Here is a 25122-nt window from a genome sequence, read left to right as displayed (position 1 = left end):
AAAGTCCAGTATACCACTTTGTGTTTTTTTTTTTTTTTTGGTTGTTGTTTTTTTTTTTTTTTTTGAGACGGAGTCTCATTCTGTTGCCCAGGCTGGAATGCAGTGGCACGATCTCGACTCACTGCAACCTCCGCCTCACAGGTTCAAGCAATTCTGCTGCCTCAGCCTCCTGAGTAGCTGGGATTACAGTCACCCACCACCACGCCTGGCTAATTTTTGTATTTTTAGTAGAGACAGAGTTTCACCATGTTGGTCAGAGTGGTCTCGAACTCCTGACCTCGTGATCCACCCACCTCGGCCTCCCAGAGTGCTGGGATTACAGGTGTGAGCCACCGTGCCCGGCCAATATACCACTTTGTATACCTTTGTGTACCCATAGCTTAGCTCCCACTTATAAGTGAGAACGTACGGCATTTTGTTTTCCATTCCTGAGTTACTTCACTTAGAGGATAATGGCCTCCAGCTCCATCTAAGTTGCTGCAGAAGACATTATTTTATTCTTTCTTATGGCTGAGTAGTGTTCTATGGTGTATATATTCCATATTTTCTTTATCCACTCATTGCTCGATGGGCACTTAGGTTGGTTCCATATCTTCGCAATTATGAATTATGAAACATGCGTGCAGGTATCTTTTTGATATAACGACTTCTTTTCCTTTGGGTAAACACCTCGTAGTGGGATTGCTGGATCAAATGGTAGATTTACTCTTAGTTCTTTGAGAAATCTCCATATGTTTTCCATAGAGGTTGTACTGATTTACATTCCCATCAGCAGTGTATACGGATTCTCTTTTTACCACATCCATGCCAACATCTATTGTCTTTTGACTGTTTAATAGTGGCCATTCTGGCTGGGGTGAGGTGGTAGCTCACCATTTTGACTTGCATTTCGCTGATGATTAGTGATTTTGAGCATTTTTTCATATGTTTGTTAGCCATTTGTATATCTTCTCAAATCCCATTGAGAAATGTCTATTCATGTCATTTGCCCACTTTTTGATGGGATTTTTTTTTCTTTTTGATTTGTTTGAGCACCTTGTAGATTCTGGATATTAGTCCTTTGTTAGATACATAGTTTGCAAATACTTTCTCCCATTCCATGGGTTGTCTGTTTACTCTGATTATTTCTTTTGCTGTACGGAAGTTTTTAGTTTAATTAGATCCCATTTATTTATTTTTGTTATTGTTGCATTTACTTTTGGGATCTTAGTCATAAATTCTTTGCCTAGGCCGGGCACGGTGGCTCACGCCTGTAATCCCAGCACTTTGGGAGACCGAGGCAGGCAGATCACAAGGTCAAGAGATCGAGACCATCCTGGCCAACATGGTGAAACCCCGTCTCTAATAAAAATACAAAAATTAGCTGGGCATGGTGGCGCACACCTATAGTCCCAGCTACTCGGGAGGCTGAGACAGGAGAATCGCTTGAACCCGGGAGGTGGAGGTTGCAGTGAGCTGAAATCGCACCACTGCACTCTAGCCTGGGCAACAGAGCGAGACTCCATCTCAAAATAAAAATTGCCTAGGCCAATGTCTGGAAGAGTTTTTCCTAGGTTTTCTTTTAGAATTTTGAAGATTTCAAGTCTTATATCCATCTTGAGTTGATTTTTGTATAAGGTGAGAGATAGGGATCTAGTTTTATTCTTCTACAGGTGGCTAGCCAGTTTTCCCAGAACCATTTGTTACATAGGATGTCCTTTCCCCAATTTGTGTTGTTGTATGCTTTGTCGAAGATCAGCTACAAACCTGGGAATAATTTTTTGAGGAAGGAAAGGCAATTCAGGTAGAAGGAGCTTCTGAGGAAAGACAGAAGAGTCAGAAGAGAGCTTGCATAATAGCTAAGAAATATCTTGCAAAAACAAAAGGGATTTTGTTAATGATGTACTGGAGGAAAAAGATATGAGAAAAACATAGGTGGAGTGATAGAAAGATAGGGAGTAATGTGAAATTTGCCAGGAAGCCACCAAAGATAGGATAGCAATGCTTGCAGCCATGGCCTAGGGGATGAAAATTCTGCATGTGGTAGCCAAAGCATCTGTTTAATGATGATAAGGAGAAGAGGCAACAATTGGATAAAGCTATAGAACAAGATCCCTTGGCTTGTTGGTGCTGTATGACAAGGGCTTCTAAGAAACTTTCGTGAAAGTCAGGCATGGTGGCTCACACCTATAATCCCAGCGCTCTGAGAGGCCGATGTGGGAGGGTCACGTGTAGGCCAAGAGTTTGAGACCAGCCTGGGCAACATAGTGAGACTGTCTTTACAAATACATTTTTAAAAATTAGCCTGAAGTGGTAGATGCCTGTAATCTCAGCTACCAGGGGGCTGAGGTGGGAGGATTGCTTGAGCCTAGCAGTTGTTTGAGGTTACAGTGAGCTGTGATCATGCCACTGCACTCCAGCCTGGGTGACAGAGCAAGACCTTGTTGAGAAAGAGAGAGAGGAAGGAAGAGAAAGAGAGAGAGCACTTTGGGAGGCCGAGGCGGGCAGATCACATGAGGTCAGGAGTTCAAGACCATCCTGGCCAACATGACAAAACCCTGTTTCTACTAAAAATACAAAAATTAGCCACATGTGATGGTGTGCGCCTGTAATCTCAGCTACTTGGGAGGCTGAGGCAGGAGAATCGCTTGAACCCAGGAGGCGGAGCTTGCAGTGAGCTGAGTGAGATCGTGCCACTACACCCCAGCCTGGGTGACAGAGCGAGACTCCATCTCAAAAAAAAAAAAAAGAAAGAAAGAAAAAGTGTAATGAAGACAGTGATGATTTTGATTAGTGAAGACTGGCTTGGAAAGTTAATGATCTTTTCTAAAGTCAGTTAAGAAGTTTTCATCTCTGAAGAAAATAAGAGTCATTTCTGTTGCCTATGGCACGGACTGGGAGACAGCGGCAGACAGGGACGTGTTAGTGCCTGTTTCTGCCTGCCCTATTGAAATCACACCTGACCAGGGACTCAGCATACTTAGAGAGAGGAAGACCTTTTCCGGCCCAAAAGAGTACCTTCCACTTTGACAACTGAGGCCAGACAATATGAAGATTGTTTTTATTGCTAAATAACCTATATCAAAGAGAATCCACTGATAACAGCAATAATTAAAAACTTAAATGTATGCTATGGCTAACCGTTTTTATATCCTCAAGGAGAAAACAAACCCTGCAAATATTTAACATTTATCAACTGCAGGTTTTTTTTACATGGGTGAGCTCATGGTGGTAATAACAGGAACAAAAGGTATTTGTTTTGATCAGTGGGTGTTAGCTGATGTGACTTTTTTAGAAATGAAAACAGAACTGCAAATCATAGTTTCTATTGGTTCTAAGCTTGATGTTCACCACCCCACCATGCCATCATTTACCTATGTACTTATAGTTGAAGGCAAACTAAATTAAGGCAGACGGTAAATGGTGATGTCCTTTCTTGTATTCTTCGAAAGGGGAAATCTGTTAAACAATTAGAGTTAAAATGCAAACAAGAGTAATTTAACCTCTATCATCAAGAAGCCATATGGAGCACTGTCACGGGATTAGAAGACGTTTGTTTTTATTAGACTCCAACATCCAGGCCACAAGTTGAGCAACTTTAAAAAATGTTGGGAGATTCTTTTTATTAAGAATTTAATCACACATAGAGATTTTAAAGGTCTCTTATTGAGTTCTCATCAAGTCAATTTTAATATCTAATGAACCGTTGGATCTTTCATCATTTTGTCTAATTCTTTCTCATGAGATTTGGAAACCACTTCATGTTACTGTAACAAAAAGAAAAAACCACTTACTCCTCAGAGAGATTATTTTCAAGGAGTTGAAAAAAGACAGTAGTATACACATGTCAAACCAGGGAAAACAAGCATTCCTTAGAGAGATACCTGCTGGGCTTACGTGATTTCAAAGAAAACATGCCATTGACTTATTTATGAGAACCTATGGCTTTTCCCTTTTCTCGGGTTAAACATTTATTTGATACAATGCAGGGTGAGGACTTTGTGAAGGAAAAAGGAAGAATGTTCAATTCTCTTTTATCTGTCCTTAAAAAATGACCTCTTTGGCAGGGAGTGTAGATGTCCTCATCAGTGAGAGATTTTTTTAAGTTAGTATTTTGAGTTTTAGATTTAGTTAAAATTTCATGTCATGCTCATTTTCCTTGTTAAGCTCTACTTCTCTCTCTAGAGAAGAAGCTAAGAAGAATCAAAGGTTTAAATCAGGAAGTGACTTCCAAGGACATGCTTCGAACTCTGGCCCAAGCCAAGAAGGAATGCTGGGATCGGTTCCTCCAGGAGAAGTTAGCTTCAGAGTTCTTTGTGGATGGACTTGATTCTGATGAGAGGTAATCGATTCCCCGTCTAGTTCCAGCTGAAATCATCCTTTATGTAGTTGTTCTATTTGTTTTTAGCCCAGCAGTAGATTTTTAAGAACAGACTTTTTTGCCAAAAGGCAAATACTGCAGCTACATGTTGGTCACAGATTGAATAGAGTTAAGGATAAACCATTGTGTTCATTTTTAAGTATGCAATGAACTTGAGAAAGTAGTAACTAATCAGTCTCTCTTATGTTCTTGAATTCTTTCTCATGAGGTTTGGAAACCATGTTACTGTAACAAAAGGAAAAACCATTTACTCCTCAGAGAGATTATTTTCTGGAACTATCTCTTCATCTCTTCTTACCTCTGAATTTCCACTGCTTTACAGATTTTTTTTTTTTTTTTTTTGAGATGGAATCTCGCTCTGTTGCCCAGGCTGGAGTGCAGTGGCACGATCTCGGCTCACTGCAATCTCTGCCTCCTGGGTTCAAGCAATTCTTGTGCCTCAGCTTCCTGAGTAGCTGGGACTACAGGCGTGTGCCACAACACCCGGCTAATTTTTGTATTTTTAGTAGAGATGGAGTTTCACCATGTTGGCCAGGCTGGTCTCAAACTTCTGACCTCAGGTGATCTGCCTGCCTCGGCCTCACAAAGTGCTGGGATTACAAGCGGGAGCCACTGCACCTGGCCTGCCTTACAGAATTTTTGTCAGATTGTAGCCACTCAATGAATTTACGTAGACTAAATTAATGAATTTATTAAGCATCCACTGTGTGATAGCACTGTGCTTGGTGTCATGGAGGGAATGGTGTAAGGAAGTTTTAAACCCATTTGTTTTTGTCCTCAAAACTACTTGAGGGCAGATGACAAATATATATAAAGACATACCTAACAATACCAGGCAGTAATAAGAGAAGGGCCAGTTGAGTAGAAGTGACAGAATGTGCTTTGGGAATTGAGAGGCTGCTGAGCTCCCTCCTGGCTTTGGTGTTTTGCCATAGAGGGAGGCAGGACTTGAACAGTACCTGCAAGTAGTTTAGATGCAGAGATAGAGAGGGCATGCTGCCCTGCCACAATGAGCAGGAATGGGGCTCGACACTCAGGAAATCGGCTCTGCCACTTACTGGTTGTATGTTCTTGGGTAAGTAACCTATGTGTGCCTCAGTTTCCTGATCTGTGAAATGGGAGCAATCAGCTCTTACCTCATAAGTTGTTATGAGGGTTAAATGAGTTACTATTTGTAAAGGGTATAGAACAATGCCTAGCACATGGTAAGCACTATAGAAGTGTTGGCTGTTACTAATATTATCCTTCCTACAGAATTTTAGAGTTTGGTAAGATATTATTCAAAGTAAAAATCAATGGGGGGAGTAAAAAATTGAATTTTAACAAAAGATCTTAGGGGAATGTGATTTAACTTGAGTTTCCAACATATGGACATTGGTGTTGAGAATCCCATCATGTCAGAAGAAGTACTGCTGCCGAAATCAGGACAGTATGTGAATAAAACTTCATAGGTACATTTACTTGCAAATGTGTAAAATACTTTCACTTACATTATCTCAAACGCTTAATCAGCATGCCTCTAGATGCTTCAGAAATCAGCGTAGCATCTAAGGTCAGGCCAACTCTCCTCTGAGGGTTCAGGAAATTATATACATTTTGCTCTTTTCTATCTCTAAAGGTCCAACCTAATTAAGTCTTAAATTGCTCCAAACGTAGGAGATTTGAAGATGCAGACTCCTGACCCACTGATAATTTGGTATTTACTTATATTCTGTCCCCCTGAATACCTCTCTTCTCTCCAGCTCTGAGAAGAAAAGACAAAACTTTCTCCTGTGTCATTTTCAAGTAGAAATCCTCTTTCTCTGAAATCAGATCAGCATGTTCCTATGTATTTATCAATATGTAAAATAATGTAGATTTCCCTTCTCTATGGAAATAATTTGAACAATTTGATGAAAAGTGTGGTAAATGAAGATTAAATGCTGTGTCACACCTGATTCCCCTGAGCTGTGAGCCCTAGAGTCAATCAGCTGCTCTCATTGCCCTCTGACATTTAGATTTTTCCCCAGAGCCTACATCTGTGGGAATGTTTCTTTCTATCATTATCCAGAACAAACACCAGGAAACACTAGTTCTTCAAAGTTTATCTTTTAAACAGAGGCCATTTTACAATGGGGTTGTATAGGTCTTCACGTATGTGAGGGCCAGGTAGGTGATCCTCCTTGTGGTATGCTTTTGGCAAGGGAGTAATGGGCTGAGAAATCCAACTATCCAAAACATAAATTCCCCCATATACCAAGAGATGCCTAAAATCTGCTGTTATGGTATTCTTTCTTAGGTTAAGACTTTGTGCTATTGAGGAGCATAGAATAAGGTTTACATTATTTCTAGTCATTTATATTTTACTGTGAACATCTAATAGCTTTAGGGTATAGGGTCCTGTAAGGAAGGCGGGTAGGGGACCTTGAACTTGACAATTACATCTCCCCTCTCCCTACAGATCCAGACAAAAAGACAGCCCTCTGGCATAGTGGTCATTCTCTTGTGGGGAATATTTGCTGCTCAGATGTTTTTATCTTAGGGACTTGCTATAGGATGAAATAAACAAACAAAAACCCCACACAAAAATAAAATCACTTAGTGCAAGTAAGTGCTGTAATTGAGTCCCAGACTGCCTCAGCTATAAGAGGCAAAAGATACTCAGATTTCTGCCTCAATAATAATTTGGTATTTATTTGAGTGCTTCTTCCCCTTGACAATTTCTCTCCTCTCCTGTTTTGAGTGAAAAAAGACCTATCTTTAGGTCTTTAGGACTGAGGCGTAAACTCTTCAGCGGTTCTCATCAAGCCTTCAGAGGCTCTGCATTTGAAGGGGGCCTGCTGCTGCCTGTAGTCAAAGTGCCCACTATGGGGTAAATTATGCGCAGAGCTGCCAGGATGCACAGCTGCCATTAGGAGTATCCTTGTACTCCCCAGTTTAGCAGTGAAAAACAATTGTAGGAAGAAATTGCTGGTGGGCGGGAAGGTAGTGTTTGAGTAACTGAGATAATCATTAAGTAATTAATCAGTGAGGTCTGACACAGCCACCCTTTTATTCTGCCCTTTCATAGCACCTTGGAACATTTCAAGAGGTGGCTCCAGCCAGATAAAGTAGCCGTCAGCACAGAGGAGGTCCAGTATCTGATTCCTCCAGAGTCACAGGTTGAGAAGCCAGTGGCCGAGGACGAGCCAGCAGCCGGGGACAAGCCAGCAGCAGCAGAACAGTAAATTACACACACACACACACACACACACACACACACACACACACACACGCCGAGCAGCTGTCTCGGGTCCAGAGCGAGCAGCGTGGAGCTCAGTGACAGCAGCAGGGAGAAATCCACTGAAGGAAAAAACCCAAATTTCCACTCCACAAAGAAAACAGCTGCAAGCCCCCAGGGACTTACTTGGGGCTGGCATGTGTGACTGACTGTCTCGGATGAAGTGACTGACCCAGTGCACACTGGATCAAAATGCTGCTTTCCTCTGTGTCTCACAGCTTGGCTGAGCTCTGTCACTGCAGGTTAGAAGTCTGCTAAAGATCAAATGTGAAAGTACTTGGAGAAACTGAGGCCTCTTATGTGTAATGTGTAAGTTAAGTGAGCCATATATTTTCTTGCCTCTTCTGGACATTCATGCTTGTGTCCCAAGCATTCCCTTGGTGAATTGTCACGTGAGTGGGGCCAGTAAGAGTGAAGTCTGCTCCTTGAATCCAAGCCCCATCTGGGGCTTCTCTAACAAATCTGTAGTAAGTATACGGACTCCAGGGAGAGAGGCTGGGCTTCTTTCTCTCATTTGTTCCTTGTGGAAAAAATGGGCAAAAGAAGTGTGAAAATGTGGGTGTTTATGTCTGTGTATATGTATTTTTTACTTCATGCATGGCTTCTCCTCCAACTTCCTCCTGCACTTAAAAAGGGCCAGGTTCCAAATTAGACTTGTAAATATGGTGTTAGTGTTTGACACTACTCCTGGATAGTTCCAAACGTCTTCCTTGTGGCAGGTTTCCTGGCTGAGCCCGAGCTTCCCTCCCTGTTTATCGTGTTCATGATCAGTATGTGTTTCCATATAAAACTTTTCTCAACGGAATAGCAGTGTCTGTGGTGCTGTTGACTCGATTGCTCCTGGAAGGATGTTCCCAGGCAGCAGGAGGTAAAGACAAATGCATGCAAAGGCATGGGAGCTGGCCACTTTGCCAGCCTCCTGTTATTAGCATGTGCCCTCAGACAGTCCAGACTTTGGTGTTCTGAGGCCTTAGCTCCATGGGCCTTCTTCCTGGGTAATAGTTTACAAATCCCTAAAGATCAGTAGGGTGGCTGTAAAAAATCTTCCGATCGAGAGAGGAGCTAAAAGAAAAAATAGAATAAATAAATCTTGAGAACATTTGCTCTTTTTTTTTTTTTTTGAGGTCTCACTTTGTTGCCCAGGCTGGAGTGCAATGGTACAATCATATAGTTCACTGTAACCTCAAACTCCTGAGCTCAGGTGATCCTCCCACCTCAGCCTCCTGAGTAGTTGGAATTACAGGTGCAAACCACGACACTCAGCTATTGTTTGCTCATTTCTAAATCAAGTATTTGTCTTGCCCAAAAGGATAGGAACCAATTAGGTGGTTCCATATACTTGCTTAGTGATACAAATATTTTTATTGTAATATTCAAATATACTTTCCTCTTTTTTTTTTTTTTTTGAGATGGAGTTTTGCCCTTGTTGCCCAGGCTCGAGTGCAATGGCGCGATCTTGGCTCCCCGCAACCTCTGCCTCCCGGGTTCAAGCAATTCTCCTGCCTCAGCCTCCTGAGTAGCTGGGATTACAGGCATGCACCATCACGCCTGGCTAATTTTGTATTTTTTTTAGTAGATTTGGGGTTTCTCCATGTTGAGGCTGGTCTCGAACTCCTGACCTCAGGTGATCTGCCCGCCTCAGCCTCCCAAAGGGCTGGGATTACAGGCATGAGCAACCGCGCCTGGCTGCTCCTCTTTTTTCCTTCTTTATTTTTTTTTTGTTTTTTTGAGACAAGGTCTCCTCACTCTATCACCCAAGCTGGAATGTAGTGACAATCATGGCTCATTACAGCCTCAACCTCCCAGGCTCAATCCATCCTTCTGCCTCAGCTTCCCCTGAGTAGCTGGGACTATAGGCATGTGCCACTATGCCTGGCTAATTTTTAAAAAAAATTTTTGTAGAGACAGGGTCGCATTATTTTGCCCAGGTTAGTCTCGAACCTCTGGGCTCAAGCTATCCTTCCACCTTGGCCTCTCAAAGTGCTGGGATTACAGGTGCAAGTCACCATGCCTGGCCCTTTCCTCTCTTTTCATTGACTAATGGTTAAGCTTTTTTTTTTTTTTTTTTTTTGAGACAGGGTCTCACTCTATCACCAGGAGGGCTGGAGGGCAGTGGCACGGTCTCAGCTCACTGCAGTCTTGACCTCCCGGGCTCAGGTGATCCTGCCTCAGGCTCCCGAGTATCTGGGACTACAGGTGCATACCACTATGCCCGGCTTATTTTTTATATTTTTTGTAGAGATGGGATTTCGCCATGTTGTCTGGGCTGGGTTAACACCTTTATTAGTAGATTTAGTCGCTTTATTCCTACTGCATTTTATTGGCAGGATACGTGTGACACAGAGAGTGACTCTCTGTGGCCCCTGGGTACATTGAGGAAGCCAGAATATTGACGGTCATCCAGGCTTGCAGGCTGCCATCTCCACCTGGAGTTCAGATGCCAGGCCTCACTCCTCTCCAGGGCCATCTGATGGCTTTCAGGATGGATTTTTTTGTTTTGAGATGGAGTCTCACTCTCTTGCCCAGGCTGGAGTGCAGTGGTGCCATCTCGGCTCACTGCAAGCTCTGCCTCCCGGGTTCACACCATTCTCCTGCCTCAGCCTCCAGAGTAGCTGGGACTACAGGCGCCCACCACCACGCCCGGCTAATTTTTTGTATTTTTAGTAGAGACGGGGTTTCACCGTGTTAGCCAGGATGGTCTGGATCTCCTGACCTTGTGATCCGCCCGCCTCGGCCTCCCAAAGTGCTGGGATTACAGGTGCGTCAGCCACCATGCCCTGCCAGGATGGATTTTTTAAAGAAAGAAAAACTAAAATTTTTATTCTCCCTGCATGGTAAACAAACAAAAATTATTCTTCCTCAGAAACAACAGTTTAAGAAAAAAAAAGCAATGAGGTCCCAAAACACTCTCCCAAAGTGCAGATCATGGGACGGTAAGAGAATGTTTCTGTACCCAAAAATAGTGTTTCTGTCATTCAGGCAAGATTCTAGCTTTGCCTTTTCCCTACTTCCCATTTTCTACCTCAGAAACAGAAATTGGAATATGAGAGGGTGGAGAATGGCTTTAGAGGAACTGAAACAGAGTTTGTAAGTTGAATGGTTTCTAGCCCATGTGTAAACCTGGGTGCGGTGTGAGAGGAGCTCTGCACGACTCCACGGAAGGGAACCCAGTGAGTTGTAGCTATAGTTTCTTAATTGATTTAGAGGTGACAGCGTAAACAATGGCTCTAAAAAAAGGGGAAACTCCATTTATCAAAACCAAATTTGACACTAGCTCCCAAAGCTAACTTGTTAATATAGATTTATCTTAGGCTAGTGAAGTGGCACTAAATTTGAAACTGAGAGTCTTGGGTGCTGTCTTTTATCTGTCTTGTGGCTTACTGAATGGTCACAAATAAGTCAAGTGACCTCTTCATGTTCCAGTTCCTTTTTAGTAATGGGACTAACCATAGGAAAAAATAGTATTGGCCTAAAATGCTGATCTCTTTCCTTTGACCCTGAAAACTCCAAGGAACTCCAGTTAGGGCTTCCTCAACCTAGTAAGATTTGTAAGTTGGTAGAATCTTACTTATCACCCCTGACTTTCTTCCTTCTTCCTCCTTAGTGAAACAGACAGCAAGTTAGAGCAAATGGAGCAATATTTAGTGCTAAGCCTTAGACCCAGGGGAGGGTAATCACCAACACGGGCCAAGCCGTAATGACTTGGTACACCCAGAGAAGGCTGGGCTGCAGCCAGGCAGATAACCTAAGGGACTGCTGCTGTTCTCTCCCGGCACACACACATGCTCATCACTCAGCGCCTGGCGAGATCAGGGCTGGAGTGACACAGGCATGCATCCAATACCTGATCCAGAAATAGGCCCTGGCTGCAGGCACAGCAAGTAAACAAACGTCCCGCCAGCTGTGGCCGAGGTGCACCCTTCCAAGCAGACCTGCCCACCAGGACCATTGCTGGAAGACGGAAGCCCTGGAGCCTCTCCCTGGCCCTGTTTTGGAAGGAGTCCTCCAAGGCTGAGAACAGCCCCAGCCACATGAAGCAGGCAAGGTTTTCTTGAAAATTGTAAATTATCCCAACCAGCTTTGGCCCTACATCAGTTATAAGACTCAAGATAGGATACTGCCATTGGGATGTTAGGTTTGTGCGAGGGCTGTTTACTTGAGCCCAGAAATAGGTTATTTAAGGCAGAGATTCATTCATCTAACCAATATTTGTTGAGCCCCTGCCATGTTCCAGGCACTGTGCATGGTGTTAAATAAAGCAGAACGGCATCTTCCCACATAGAATGATGGAGGGGGGAATAGAGCCTACCTCATTAATTCTGTGGAAGTTGTAAGCACAAGGTGCTTTGAGAGCACATGGGAAGGAGATATGAGAGCCCTAGACCAGTTGGGGTGGGGTAGGAGAGAGGCCGTGTTAGGGGAGCTGAGTCCATAGAAATGAATAGGAGTGAGAGGAAATAGAAGAGTAAGAGCATGGGGACCAAGAGGAGTCCTGGAAGAGGAAAACAGCATGTGCAAAGGCCTAAAAGCAAAAGGGAACTTGGAGGATGGAAGGTAGTTCAGTGTAGCTGGAGCACAAAGAACAAAGGAGGGATAGACGAGAGGTGAGGGTGGAAATTACTAAACAAGGCCAGGTGTGAAGGGTTTTATAAACCATGTTAAGGAGTTTGGAGTTTATTGTGGGAGAACAGGGAGCTAATGGCTGATTTTAAGAGGGGCAGTGACAAGATGAGATTTACATCTAGAAGGTTATGGCTGCCATGGGTTTGGCATAATTAAAGTGATTGAGGGTGGACAAGTTATTCACACTTGGCAGCGATACATGTCTATGTGAAATGGTTTTTCTTTGTTTTTATTTTCTACTTCAATTTTTCTTATTATTTTTTCACTATTACAGAACAAGTAGAATCATGTATGGCAGATCGTATTTTCCAAAGATGGCCAAATCAGTGTATCCCATCCCACTCATTCATGTTCCAGTGTGATGTGGACACTCCTCCCCTGAGATCTTCGGTCAATATTCCCTCCCTTTGAACCTGGGCAAACCTATGTAACTGCCTCGCTAATAGAGTACAGCATAAATAATGGGACTTCTGAGGCAAGGTCATAAAAGCACTCCACCTGGGGTCTCTCTCTCTCTCTCAGCATGCTCCTTGGTAGTTGTGAGCCGGCATGTAAGAAGTCGGCCACAGAGAGGTAGAGAAGCCCAGGGAGTCCCAGCTGTTTGAGTCTTCCCACCCCAGGCATCAGACATATAAGTAAGTAATTCAAATGATTTCATCCCCCAGTTTTTAAGCTGTCCCAGGTGACACCAAGTGGTACAAAGACAAGCTGTCCCTGCAAAGCCCTGCAGATTCAATAAATGTCATGGTTTAAACCACTAAGTTTTGGGTTGATTTGTTACTCAGCAATAGATAACCAATGCACCATAAGCTAAGCTTCAGGTTTTAAGTAGCTAATTTTTAAGTATTTTATTTTGCAGCCCCCTCTAGTCTGCAACGGTTGCAGAATTTAATACTTATGCTGGCTACAGTAGGGAGAGGGGCAAAATTGGACACAGGAGACCAGCTGTGAGGTGGTTGCAGTTGTCTAAGAAAGAGATGATAGTACTTGAGGACTTTTTCAACTTAGGATGTAGAATACTGCAAGAAAATGTCCCTTCCGTCCTAACAATGTGAAAAAGCAGGTACAAAATCATAACTTTTCTTGAGCCCATCAGAAAGCCAAGGCCACAAGGCAACCAAATAAAGGAGAGATAGTGTTAGGGGAGCTGAGTTCATAGAAATGAATAGGAGTGAGAGGAAATAGAAGGAGAGATAGTGACCCATCAACTGTTTCAACTTTGGCAAAGATGTGGCTGTCTTACAAGTGGGTAAGAAAAAGACAATAAAAATGTTAACAAATTTGTAAAGTCCACATGTGGCCTAGCATATCAGTTTAGAATAGCTGAATAGGATTCTAGACACGAGAGTGCATGCAAAGGCAACCTTTCTTCTACAGGCCTTCCCTGGGGTTCATGGAGAAAAGTGGGAACAGGTCAGGAAAGGGAGGGACTGTTCTTCTTTGGTGATGCATGCATGCAGAGGTTGATCAAGGTGGCTGCTGGTGGAAGGCAAAAAGCCTCAACTTCCACAATCCTCTCCTTTAAGCAAAAGCCTTAAGCCACGGCAGGAGGGGTAACAAACTTTTGCTTCAGTGGGAGGAATAAAAGCAAAACTTATCTGCTTCTGGTGAGGTGTCAAAACCTTCTTGCCCTTCTTGAACAGGCAAAGACCCATTGCTCCTGGGACTAGAAGCAGAAACCCTCTACCCAGGGGCAGAAGCAGGAAACTGTCCTGGGCTGAAGATTCAAGCGAAGGTCCACTCTGTTGTGGGGAGGGCAAGAACTTTGGCTAATCCCAGATGAACCACATATAAGGCAGAGTTTGGCTTCCATAGGGAAGAGGGACAGAAACACTGAGAAAGTCCCACTGCTGAAGCTCGGGTGCCTAGGACCTATTTAAGACTGAAGCTGGGCCAGGGTAACAGAATCAACCCTGCCCTGCCCTGCCTGAGCCTGGCACCAGATCACAAGCAACAGAAGTCTTCTGCCAGCTGAAAAGCTGAGTGTGGGACAGCAGCACTGAGGAAGCCCTGACACCCCAGTCCCCACTCTAAGCAGCCCACCACTAGAGGAATTTGAAACCTGGGGTGCACTGAAGGTAATGAGAGCACAACCAAACCCAAACCCTGTCCAATTCCTAACAAGACTGACTCAACCCCCCAGACCAACAGGCTGACAGAAGAGGCAGCCCCACTCCCAGATAAAGATACTATTTACCTCAGTCTCTGCTGTTTTATACACCATGGGCATTCAGTTAAAAAATTGCAAAACACAGGTCAGGCGCTATGGCTCACACTTGTAATTCTAGCACTTTGGGAGGCCGAGACAGGTGGATCACCTGAGGTCAGGAGTTTCAGACCAGCCTGGTCAACATGGCGAAACCCCATCTCTACTAAAAATACAAAAATTAGCCAGGTGTTGGTGGTGTGTGCCTGTAGTACCAGCTACTCCACAGGCTGAGGCAGGAGAATCACTTGAACCTGGGAGGGTGAGGTTGCAGTGAGCTGAGATGGCCCCACTACACTCCAGCCTTGGCAACAGAGCAAGACTGTCTCAAAAAAAAAAAAAAAAATTGCAAAACACACAAAAAGACAAGAAGAAAACAACCCAGTCCATTATCAGAAGATGAATCAACAGAACCAGACTCACAAATGACAAAGATGTTGGAACTATCACAGAGGGACTTAAAGTAATTATAATTACTATGGGGTCTGGTGGGGAAGGGTGGGCAACTTGCATGAACAGATAGGGAATTTTGGCAGAGACATGGAAACTAAGAGAAAGTGAAATGGGGCTGGACGTGGTGGCTCATGCCTGTAATACCAGCACTTTGGGAGGCCAAGGCAGGAGGAGCACATGAGCACAGGAGTTTGAGACCAGCCTGGGCAACATGAGACCTCATCTCACCAAAAAATACAGAAATTAGCCAGGCATGGTGGCTCGTGCCTGTGGTCCCAGCTACTTGGGAGGCTGAGGTAAGAGAATCACTTGAACCCAGAAGGCGGAGGTTGCAGTGAGCCAAGATCATGCCACTGCCCTCCAGCCTGGGTGACAGGGTGAGACCCTGTCTCAGAAAAAAAAAAAAGGAAAGAAAAAGAAAAAATAAAGTCAAATGGAAATGCTAGAAATAAACATGATATTAGAGATGAATTGCTTCCACAGGCTTTTCAGTAGGTAGGCATAGGTGAAGAACCAGTGAACTTGAACTGGTCAATAAAAATTCTCTGAACTAAAACACAAAGAGAAGCTGGGATGGGGGAAAAGCAAAACAAAGCAAAACCTATAAGAGCTGTGGGACAATAACAGTCTAATATACGTGTGATTCCAGTCTCAGAAGGTGAAGAGAGAGAGAATGAGGCAGAATAAATCTTTGAAGAGATGATAGTTACATGAATGAGGTGTGGCGGCAAGGCTAGAGAGAAGTGGATATGGGAGCATTTGCAAGGAGAACCACTGAGGCTTGGTCACTGAGTGGAGGGAAGTGTGGCACCTGAGTGTCTGTCTTGGGAGCTGCAGGCTCTCAGCAGGTAGTAGTGGGTGGTTAGCAGGTGGTGGTGCCAGGATGGAGAGCCAAGCCTAGCTCTCCAGCGCCTGTGCTCTCTGCTGGTACCCCACACCACCTCCTACAGGCCAAAGTGGAACAGTAGTGGGCCTCTGCTCCTGGATTCCCTAGCCTCCAGCCCCAGCCTTTCCTAAGCCCTCAATGTACTATTCCTATTAGTCAATGTGTGGCAGAGAGATGTTCATCTGCCCCAGTTCTCTCCACCTTCTCTGTCCCAAGCGTTGTGTCACACATTGCTCTAAAGTAAAGGTTTTCTTTTCCCAAACAAACTGACTCTCTCCTCCCTTCATTTTGACGTAATCCACTTTTAAAAATTACTTCTTTAGCAGATAAGTAGAAAGGGAGGAGGCAAAGGTGAGAGGGATTGTGTGTGTGTGTGTGTGTGTGTGTGTGTGTGTGTGTGCAGAAGAAAGCAGATAGGTTACTGAGAGTTTATGAGCATTTTAAAGAATAGATATCTCCAGGACCAGTTTTGGTTCTTTAATCTTACATCCTTTGGGGATGAGACCATCAAATATTGGCTTAGCAGAATGCCAAGGTGCAGTGTGGTCTTCAGCATGGTGCCTGATCAAGGCAGACAGGATGCGGAGTGTACGTTGGGTAAGAGTATGGTAGAGGAGACCCACAGTTGTTAGAACAATCATCCCAAAGGTAAACTCTTGGATTGATAAACAGACATGTTGTTGGTTTCTTTTTCCTCTGTTCAGCTCAACATCTTTATCAGTGATTTGGTTGAGTGAATAGAAGGTAACCTTATCAAAAGTGAGAGGAGTAGGTAATTGAATAAAAGAATAACAATTCTAAAATTTTTCTATAGACTAGAGTGATGGGACAAAGTATGAAACATGATACAGATAAATGTGAAATCTTTCATTTGGGATCAGAAATTAACTACACAACTAGAGGACAGAGAAGAACAGAGTATTTATTAGTTTGTTCTAGTGACAGAAGCCAAGAAGCCAGACTCTGGAAAGTTTTCTAAGGCTGTTGAAAAAAAAAAAATCCAAGCCGGACTCAATTCTAGCCTAAGACATATAGAGCTGGCTTCAGTTAGCTGGACCTCAGGACTCCAGCAGTATCTTTAGCCTCTCTTCCTCCCACTGTTGACTCTCTCTGTGTGTTGGTATAGCACAGGGAACTCTGGGCTGACATCATTCCAGTTTAGGAACTCCAGAGGAAAGATAACACTTTCCAACCCCATGTAATAGATGCCAGGGGGCTCCGCACAGTGGTTTAGGCTTAACAATCCCAGCACTTTGGGAGGCCAAGGTGGGAGGATCACTTGAGCCCAGGAGTTTGAGACCAGCCTGGGCAACAGAAAGAGACCCCGTCTCTACAAAAAAAAATTTAAAAATTAGCCTGGCGTGGTACTGCATGCCTGTGGTCCAGCTACTCGGGATGCTGAGGTGGGAGGATTGCTTGAGCCCAGGAGGTCGAGGCTGCAGTGAGCTATGATTGCCCTATTGCACCCTATCCTGGGCGACAGAGCAAGATCCTGTCTCAAATAAATAAATACATTCCAGGGGAGGGACTCAGATTGGCTTGGCCTGGGTCACATGCTCATCATTGGAGCACTGACTATGACAAGGGCAAGATCTATGGTTAGGGGTACAGGATACTGTGGTAAACAGTCCCACCAGAACCATATGAGAATGGGAGGTGAAAGAGGATTGCTGTTGGCTGAAGAAAGGGGAAAGTAGTATGGAAAACCCCAAACAGGTGTTCAGTGTCTTAACAGTTCAATGGAGTCAGCAGTGTTATGTGCTGCTAAAAAAAAGTTATAATTCTAGGAATCAATAGTGGAAATGTACCTGGGACATAGTAGTGTAAAAATATATTCTGCAGTGGTCATGCCTCTCTGAAAGCATCGTCTGGGCACCACATTGCAAGAGGATGTTCTGCAGTGAGCAGGTCTATGCAAACCTACCCCTAAAGGCCAAGAGAGCTGAGGGGCCAAAGAAACAGGCTGACAAGGCCGGGTGCAGTGGCTCATACCTGTAATCCCAGCCCTTTGGGAGGCTGAGGTGGGTGGATCACGAGGTTAGGAGTTCGAGACCAGCCTGGCCAATATGGTGAAACTCCATTTCTACTAAAAATACAAAAATTAGCTGGGCACGGTGGCGTGCGCCTGTACTCCCAGCTACTTAGGAGGCTGAGGCAGAAGAATCTCTTGAACCCGGGAGGCAGAGGTTGCAGTGAGCCAAGATCATGCCACTGCATTCCAGCCTGGGCGACAGAGTGGGACTCTGTCTCAAAACAACAACAACAACAACAACAACAAAAACAAAACAGAGAGAGAGGCTGACGAATCTAGTTTCTCAGAGAGAAATGCTTAATAGAAACTTATGCACAGAAGCCATACCTTGGATGGTCACGAGATGGTGGTTTCCATGCCTGCCCTCCAGAAAGTATCCTTTGTATAACAAGCTTTTAGGGAAAACGTGCAGCTGGTCACACCTCAGACTTTATTGCAAGTTTCATGACCACTGGGGAGGTTAGATAAGCATCTTTATGAGGGGTTATTTATGCTACAGGCATTCTTTCTTTTCTTTTTTCTCTTTCTTTTCCATTTTGTTTTTTTTTTTAGACAGAGTCTGGCTCTGTCACCCAGGCTAGAGTGTAGTGGCATTATCACAGCTTACTGCAGCCTCAACCTCCTGGGCTCAAGCTGTCCTCCCTCCTCAGCCTCCTGAGTTTGCTGTGACTATACCCCTGGCTAATTTTTTTTTTTTTTTTTTTTTAAGAAAAGTCTCAGTATGTTGCCCAGGCTGGTCTCATACTCCTGGGCTCAAACAATCCTCCTACCTTGGCCTTCCAAAGTGTTGGGATTACAGGCATGAGCCACCCCACCTGGCCAGGCATCTTTTTTTTTTCTTTTGAGACGAAGTCTCGCTCTGTCCCCCAGGCTGGAGTGCAGTGGCAACCTCCGCTCCCGGGTTCACACCATTCTCCTGCCTCAACCTCCCGAGTAGCTGGGACTACAGGTGCCTGCCACCATGCCCGGCTAATTTTTTGTATTTTTTAGTAGAGACGGGGTTTCACCGTGTTAGCCAGGATGGTCTCAATCTCCTGACCTCGTGATCCTCCCGCCTCAGCCTCCCAAAGTGCTGGGATTACAGGCATGAGCCACTGCGCCCGGCCCAGGCATTGTTTCTTGACCTTGCCACAGGAATGCCTTGGTATGCAGGAGTCAAACATCAGTCATTATGGCAGTTTTGCTTCAAGGTGGTGCCATTCTTGCAACAGGGTCTTTTCCTACAGAGGAACATCGACAAACTGCAATGCTCCCTAGAGGAGGGGTCCAGGGTGAGCAGGCTCAGAAGATCGAGTTATTTGAAGACAGGACAAGACAATAAGATTGTTTTCCATAGAAAAGAGATTTAAGAGAGACCCGGTTGGCTTTAAAATATTTGGAGGAGTATTGGGTAGAAAGCTGAGACACACTGAAGGACAAAGGACAAACTAGGACCAATGGCAGGGAGTTTCAGGAAGACCAATTACCATTCAGTGTTAAGAACTTTCTAATAGCTGTTCAACAATAGGGTGGCCTTGTAGAAGATAGTAATTCCCTGTCACTGGAGGTGTGTCAGCAGATGTCAGAGAGGTTGTAAAGGGGATTCCTGCATTGTGTAGAAAGTTGGATCAGGTCACCCCTAAGGTCCTTTCCAATTATGAAAATCTGTGGTTGGCTACTGGAGACCTATGAGGGCTTGCTGCTGGTAAGTCAGCCCTGGTCTCCCCAGCATTTGGGAGGGAGAGCTGGTGAGTTCTTCTTTCTCCTGTCTAGATAATAATGACAAACACCTGATCACTTACCAATCAGTGGTCAGAGGCAGAGCCCTCCAACAGTTCTTATCTTAGCTCAACCCTGAGGGACAGACTCTTGGGTTGGAAGATCACAAAAAGGTCACTCTTGTGCTGTTTTATGTTCTCTGAACGTGTACCATGAGACAAGGACCTGTATGTAGGTGGCTGATTTTAGGGGGTGAGCAGGAGTGAGGGAGGGAGGAGAATGAGACAGCTCCCTGTGTTGAGTAGGTCCACTGTGGGTAGTTAGGGCTGTCGCCCTGGGATCACTCTGAGGAGACATAAAGATTATGGCTTAGGCTGAGCGCGGTGGCCTGTAATCCCAACACTGTGGGAGGCTGAGGCAGGTGGATCACCTGAGGTCAGGAGTTCGAGACCAGCCTGGCCAACATGGCAAAACCATGTCTCTACTAAAAATACAAAAATTAGCCGGGTTGGTGGTGTGTGCCCATAGTCCCAGCTACTTGGGAGGATGAGACAGGAGAATTGCTTGAACCCGGGAGGCGGAGGTTGCAGTGAGCCGAGATGGAGCCACTGCACTCCAGCCTGGGTGACAGAGCGAGACTCCGTCTCAAAAAAAAAAAGAAAAGATTACAGCTCAGAATTTTGCCACTGACTGACGGGGCACATCTGGGCTGCAGTTCCACCAGTGCTCATCCTTCATTGGTTGAGGTTTGCTCTTCGGAGGTATTAAGCCCCTGCCACTTTCAGGCAGCCCTGCAGGGGCTAAGAAAAGCCTCATGCAGAGGAGAGAGGAGGGAAACTGAGCATGTACCAGAAGCATCCGCTGCAGCTGCGGCTGGTCACAGAAATGGGCTGGAGGGATGTGAGGCAGCGCGTGAGCATCTGGCACAGTCTCTTTCCCGCCCAGGCCAGGATCCGCCTTCCAGAGCTGTGCGGGACCCTTGGTTTTGACATTTCGGTCTCTGTGGCCCAGTGTGGGAAGTGGTTCTCCCCAGGGGCGAGTTCAGCCCAGCCTAGTCTGAATGTCCACCCACTGCTCTCTTGGGTTCAAGTCTTCCTTCTTGGCCCAGCTTCTCACTGGGCTCTCTGGACTGAGGGCACCAGGGCAATGGACGCTCCAGGCTGGCACCTGTTCAACACTCATATGTGAGCTTGGAACACGGTGACATTAGGGGCACTGACTCTACTGTCCTTTCACACTGTGGTCAAGGTTAGGATAGGTGAGAGACTGGCCCGGCCCCAGAGTTTCCTGTATTGACAGCCTAATCATTTTCTAAGAAGAAAATGCTGGGCTGGGTGCAGTGGCTCACACCTGTAATCCCAGCACTTTGGGAGGCCAAGGCAGGCAGATCACCTGAGGTCAGGAGTTGGAGACCAGCCTGGCCAGCATGGTGAAACTCTGTCTCTACTAAAAATACAAAAAATTAGCCAGGCATGGTGGCAGGCGCCTGTAATCCCAGCTACTCGGGAGGCTGAAGGAGGAGAATAGCTTGAACCCGGGAGGCGGAGGTTGCAGTGAGCCGATATCACGCCATTGCACTCCAGCCTGCACAACAGAGCGAGACGCCACCTCAAAAAAAAAAAAAAAGAAAAAGAAAAAAATGCTAAGAAGAATGACAAAGAATTCAAAGACCCTGAGAAGCCTCCCTCAAAGCCTTGGAGACACTTCAAAGATGGGAAATCATGGCACTGATGTTGGAGGCAGTGTTCCCTGCCAGGCCCTAAAGGCCAATCCAGTTGGCCCAGCCCTCCTGTTACCACTCCTCTGGATTGCCCTAGTCAGAGCTCTGAGCCTGTCTCTCTCTTCCCTGATCCCTTCTCCCACCCTCTGGGCCCCACACTCTTGTCTGGTACTCACTGTTCAGTCTGTCTTTTCCCTCCTCTTGCCCATTCATTACCTCCAGGGGCTTCATCATCTCTGAGGTTCACACTTATTCCCTAGATTTTGCCGCAACTTGAAAATCAACCCTTCACACTGTTCCAATGCCCATTTCACCACCTGGGCGAAGTGAGGCTGAGTAGGTATTTATGATGAGTTTGGGGTGACATGGAATCAAGGGCAAGGAGCGGGATGTGTGTGTGTGTGTGTGTGTGTGTCAGGGTGGCAACAGTTTGATCACTGTTATTAGGGGAGGGCCCCTCTTAAGGTGGCAAATGTTGTCCAGCCAGAGGAACAGCCTGGCCAGCAAATCAACTCAGACAGACCCTGCCTGACATCTCAGAGAGGAGGAGGCCAAGAGAGACCTATTGGGCAAGGAAATTTCCTGGGATGGGAGCAGGGGCAGCGGAGAGCTGACTGCCTTGGTCTCTGCTTTTCCTCTCTTCCTCTGCCTGGCCTCTTGCTGTGGTGCCACGGGCCCCCATGTCCCCTGTGCCTCCGTTTGTCTCTTGTCTCTGTCTCAGGCTCCGCTTTGCTTTATTTTTCCTGCAGTCCTGCGCGGCTGAGGCTGTGTCGCCACCTCACTTCCTCGCACCTTCGCACTCTCGTTGCTCCTACGTATGCCTGTCTCTCTTTGACCCTGTTAGTGTGTGCCTCTGACTGTATCTGTCTATCTTCCTCATCTCTGTCGGTCTGTCTTATTCCCAAAGGCCCTGTAACTCCAGAACCCCTGGCAGGAGCAGCTTTTCTGAGGATGGAGCGTGGGACAGCCACCAGTGTGCTGAGCAGAGGTGGCGAAGGACATTTCCAGCCCAGCAGTCGTCATGGTAACAGCCAGGGCGGGCCAGGCAGGGATGTGCAGAACCACGTGGGATTGACCTTTCTGTGGATGTCAGGTTTGAGCGAGAGCTGGGGAAAAACAGCAACAACTACTTCCCTCTGGCCCAGCCCTCAGGGCTTCTGGGCTGGGCTGAATGAAGAAAGGGAGAAGCTGAGAAGTGGGACAGTTGGCGAGAGAGCCAAGAGAGAGACAGGGCTTTAGTCAGAGCCAGCTAGAGAACCCATGGGAAGAGGGACAGGCTGGTCACCAGCAGGCTTCTGCGGTGAGCCCACCTGTGGCAAGCACTAGACCTCAGGCCCCCAGTTGGCAGCGCTCATGGGTGGGTATTAAAGGTCAGTTCCCTGTACTCAGAGCTCCCCCAGACTCCTTCAGATCAAATGTCATCTTTTCCATATTGCAAAAGCCTTTATTGCTCTAAGGAAAACATGCTAAATTAAAAAGAACCAAATTATTCTTTTAAAAATAGAAATATTATAAATGGAAAAGTTCAAAGAAAATAAAAGGCTTTCCAATCCTCCCTCTGCTTCTCCCAGCTCTAAAATTCCTCCACAGTTGCTTCCCATGCCTGCCAGGTTGGAGGAAAGGGACAGGCCTGGGCCCAGCGGCCTCTTCTCTGACAAGGGCACAGAAAGGGAAGCCGGATTGGTCGTTGCCTGAATTTGAGGGGGGCTTGGACTGACAGGCTTCCCGCTAATTCGAACCAGTGAAGGAGACTCATTTCCCTCTATGCCCCCTCTTTCTCCTATTGGGGCGGACATACAGGCAACAGAAAGAGGTGCCCACAGGTGCCCTGTGACCCTTTGAGGGAGAGGCGAGGGGTGCAGGGCAGCCTCAGGTGAGCTCCATGGAGAACATAGCTTACCAGTGGATCCCATTTCCAGACTTTCAAATCATGGCCATGCAAGAGATCTCGAGCTTTCTGGGACACACTGCTATGGAAAACAAGACCACAGCCTCAGAATAAAAAATGTGGTCTTCTTATTTACTGAAAATCCACCTTCAGGAAAGACATGAAGGGGGCACTCACCAGCCAATAGGTGGGTAACTAACACAGCAGCACCACAGGCTTTCTTTTATACAGGAGTACAATCCCCAAATCCCCTTGGAGAACTGCCTCTGGGCCACTTGTACAGGGGAAGGGGACACTTGGCAGGAGAGGGGACCGCAGACCTTGTAGTCATAAGTTAGCATGCTGCTAAAAGACTATTTGAAATGAGTGCTGATTACATATATTTAAAAGTGGTCAGCATTACTGAAGCTCCAGCTTTTTTTTTTGAGGCAGAGTCTTACTCTATCACCCAGGCTGGAATGCAGTGGCAGCATCTCGGCTCACTGCAACCTCCACCTCCCAGGTTCAAGCAATTCTCCTGCCTCAGCCTCCCCAGTAGCTGAGATTACAGGTGCCCACCGCCATGCCTGGCTAATTTTTCTATTTTTAGTAGAGACGGGGTTTCACCATGTTGGCCAGGTTGGTCTTGAACTCCTGACCTCAAGTGATCCGCCCACCTCAGCCTCCCAAAGTGCTGGGATTACAGGCATGAGCCACCGCGTCCGGCCAAGATCCAGCATTTTTGAGACTCGAACCTTTCTTTCTCTGACTGACATGTATTGTGGAGCTCAAAATAAACATTCTGTATTTTGGGAGTTGGTCATCACTCTCTAGTTATGCTCCTGTAGAGCTATTACTGAACCTCTGGCCTCTTCCCTGGGTTCTGGAAACCTTCAGGTACCCGTGGCCCCCAGAGCAACAGGTAGGAGACAGGAAGGCTGCTGGTGCCCCGATGGCCCCACACGAGGCTGGGACCTTGGGACACAGGCACTGCATCATTCACTGTTTGCCTGCATGGGCTTCAGGAGTGGATGAGAGCCCAGGGCCAAGCCCCTTCCTCTTTTGTTCTGCCCAAGCCCCTTCCCTCCAGCTGCCTTCCCTCCTTGAGTCCCTTGATTCCTCTGTGATCCCCCCTCCAGCTCAGCACCTGGGGCTGGCACCACTCCCCAGGGATACTGATAAAGTCACAGAGCATCTGCCCAGTGCCTGAGGTGGTATAAGTTGGGGAAGGTGGGTCATCCTGTTAGTTGCTCCTGCCAGGCCTGGAGCCCCTGGTGGTCCTTTAGAATTCTAGATTCTCTTGGTTCCTTTCTCCAGAATCCTTCCCTTCTCGCTCCACTCATGCTCTGGGCCAGGCCCACCACGTCTCCTGGCAGCTGACTATCTCATGCCACCTGCCTTTGTTCTCTATTCCCTTTGCCAAAACCATATTTTCTGGTGAATCCCTCTTCTACTTCAAGGTTCAGTTCAAGTGCCACCATGTAAGTGAAGCTGTCCTCAGTCTACCCTAGGTGACTCTGTGGCCCCATGGAACTTTTTCTCATCACCATCGTAGCAGTCATGACTCTGTTTTGACCTCCACTTCTCCACTGGAGAGTGTGTTCCGTGGAATGAACTGGCTTGTAGTGTGACCTGTGAACCTCCAGAGCTTGGCTCTGTGTTGCTCATTGAGTACTTGTTCTTGCAGTGGGCCCTTGCCAAGAGAGGCCCCTGTTCTGGGATATGAGCCAGAGAAGGTCCGAGACTCATAATTTCATGTGTCATACTCGTCCTCCACCCAGCTCCCCCTGGCCAGATCACAGCCCCCTCCTGCTGCAGGGCCTGTAGTGCCAGGCTGGTTGCAAGACAGGGGTCCTCACCTCTGAGAAAATCATGGCTTGGCCCATTGGCACCCCACCTGGGATGCAGAATGGAGCAGCAACAGCTGGCTGGTGTCTGAACGCTATTTCCCCAGCCCTGGGCAGCCATCTCCTGTAGCTGTTCCCTTATCCCATGGCTTTACCAACCCCTCCTTGCTG

General features: G+C 46.2%; 1 protein-coding gene and 1 long non-coding RNA gene across 18 annotated transcripts in view; one reads left to right on the top strand and one right to left on the bottom strand.

Moving 5' to 3' along the window:
* Positions 1-25122, top strand: part of CCDC32 (coiled-coil domain containing 32) — a 46197-nt gene that overhangs the window by 4252 nt on the left and 16823 nt on the right. For 3 of the 17 annotated variants that reach the window (XM_054667376.2, XM_063794748.1, XM_054667375.2), the window contains exon 3: positions 4165-4321. In XM_054667376.2, the coding sequence (XP_054523351.1) occupies positions 4165-4321 (157 nt within the window). Of the gene's footprint in view, positions 1-4146; positions 4322-7409; positions 8425-22144; positions 23920-25122 lie in introns of those variants that run through there. The other 14 variants (XM_009428820.5, XM_063794744.1, XM_054667374.2 and 11 more) reach the window with 9 other exon arrangements.
* LOC129137206 (uncharacterized) overlaps positions 6432-25122 on the bottom strand; it is an 80905-nt gene continuing 62214 nt past the window's right edge. The window contains exon 3 of the long non-coding RNA XR_008539540.2: positions 6432-8681. This is a non-coding gene — a long non-coding RNA (uncharacterized LOC129137206). The remainder of the gene's footprint in view (positions 8682-25122) is intronic.

This window comes from Pan troglodytes, chromosome 16 (genome assembly GCF_028858775.2).
Source record: "Pan troglodytes isolate AG18354 chromosome 16, NHGRI_mPanTro3-v2.0_pri, whole genome shotgun sequence".
Lineage (NCBI taxonomy): Eukaryota > Metazoa > Chordata > Mammalia > Primates > Hominidae > Pan > Pan troglodytes.
Note: the sequence above shows the minus strand (reverse complement) of the source record. Positions and strands in the feature narration are given on the sequence as shown.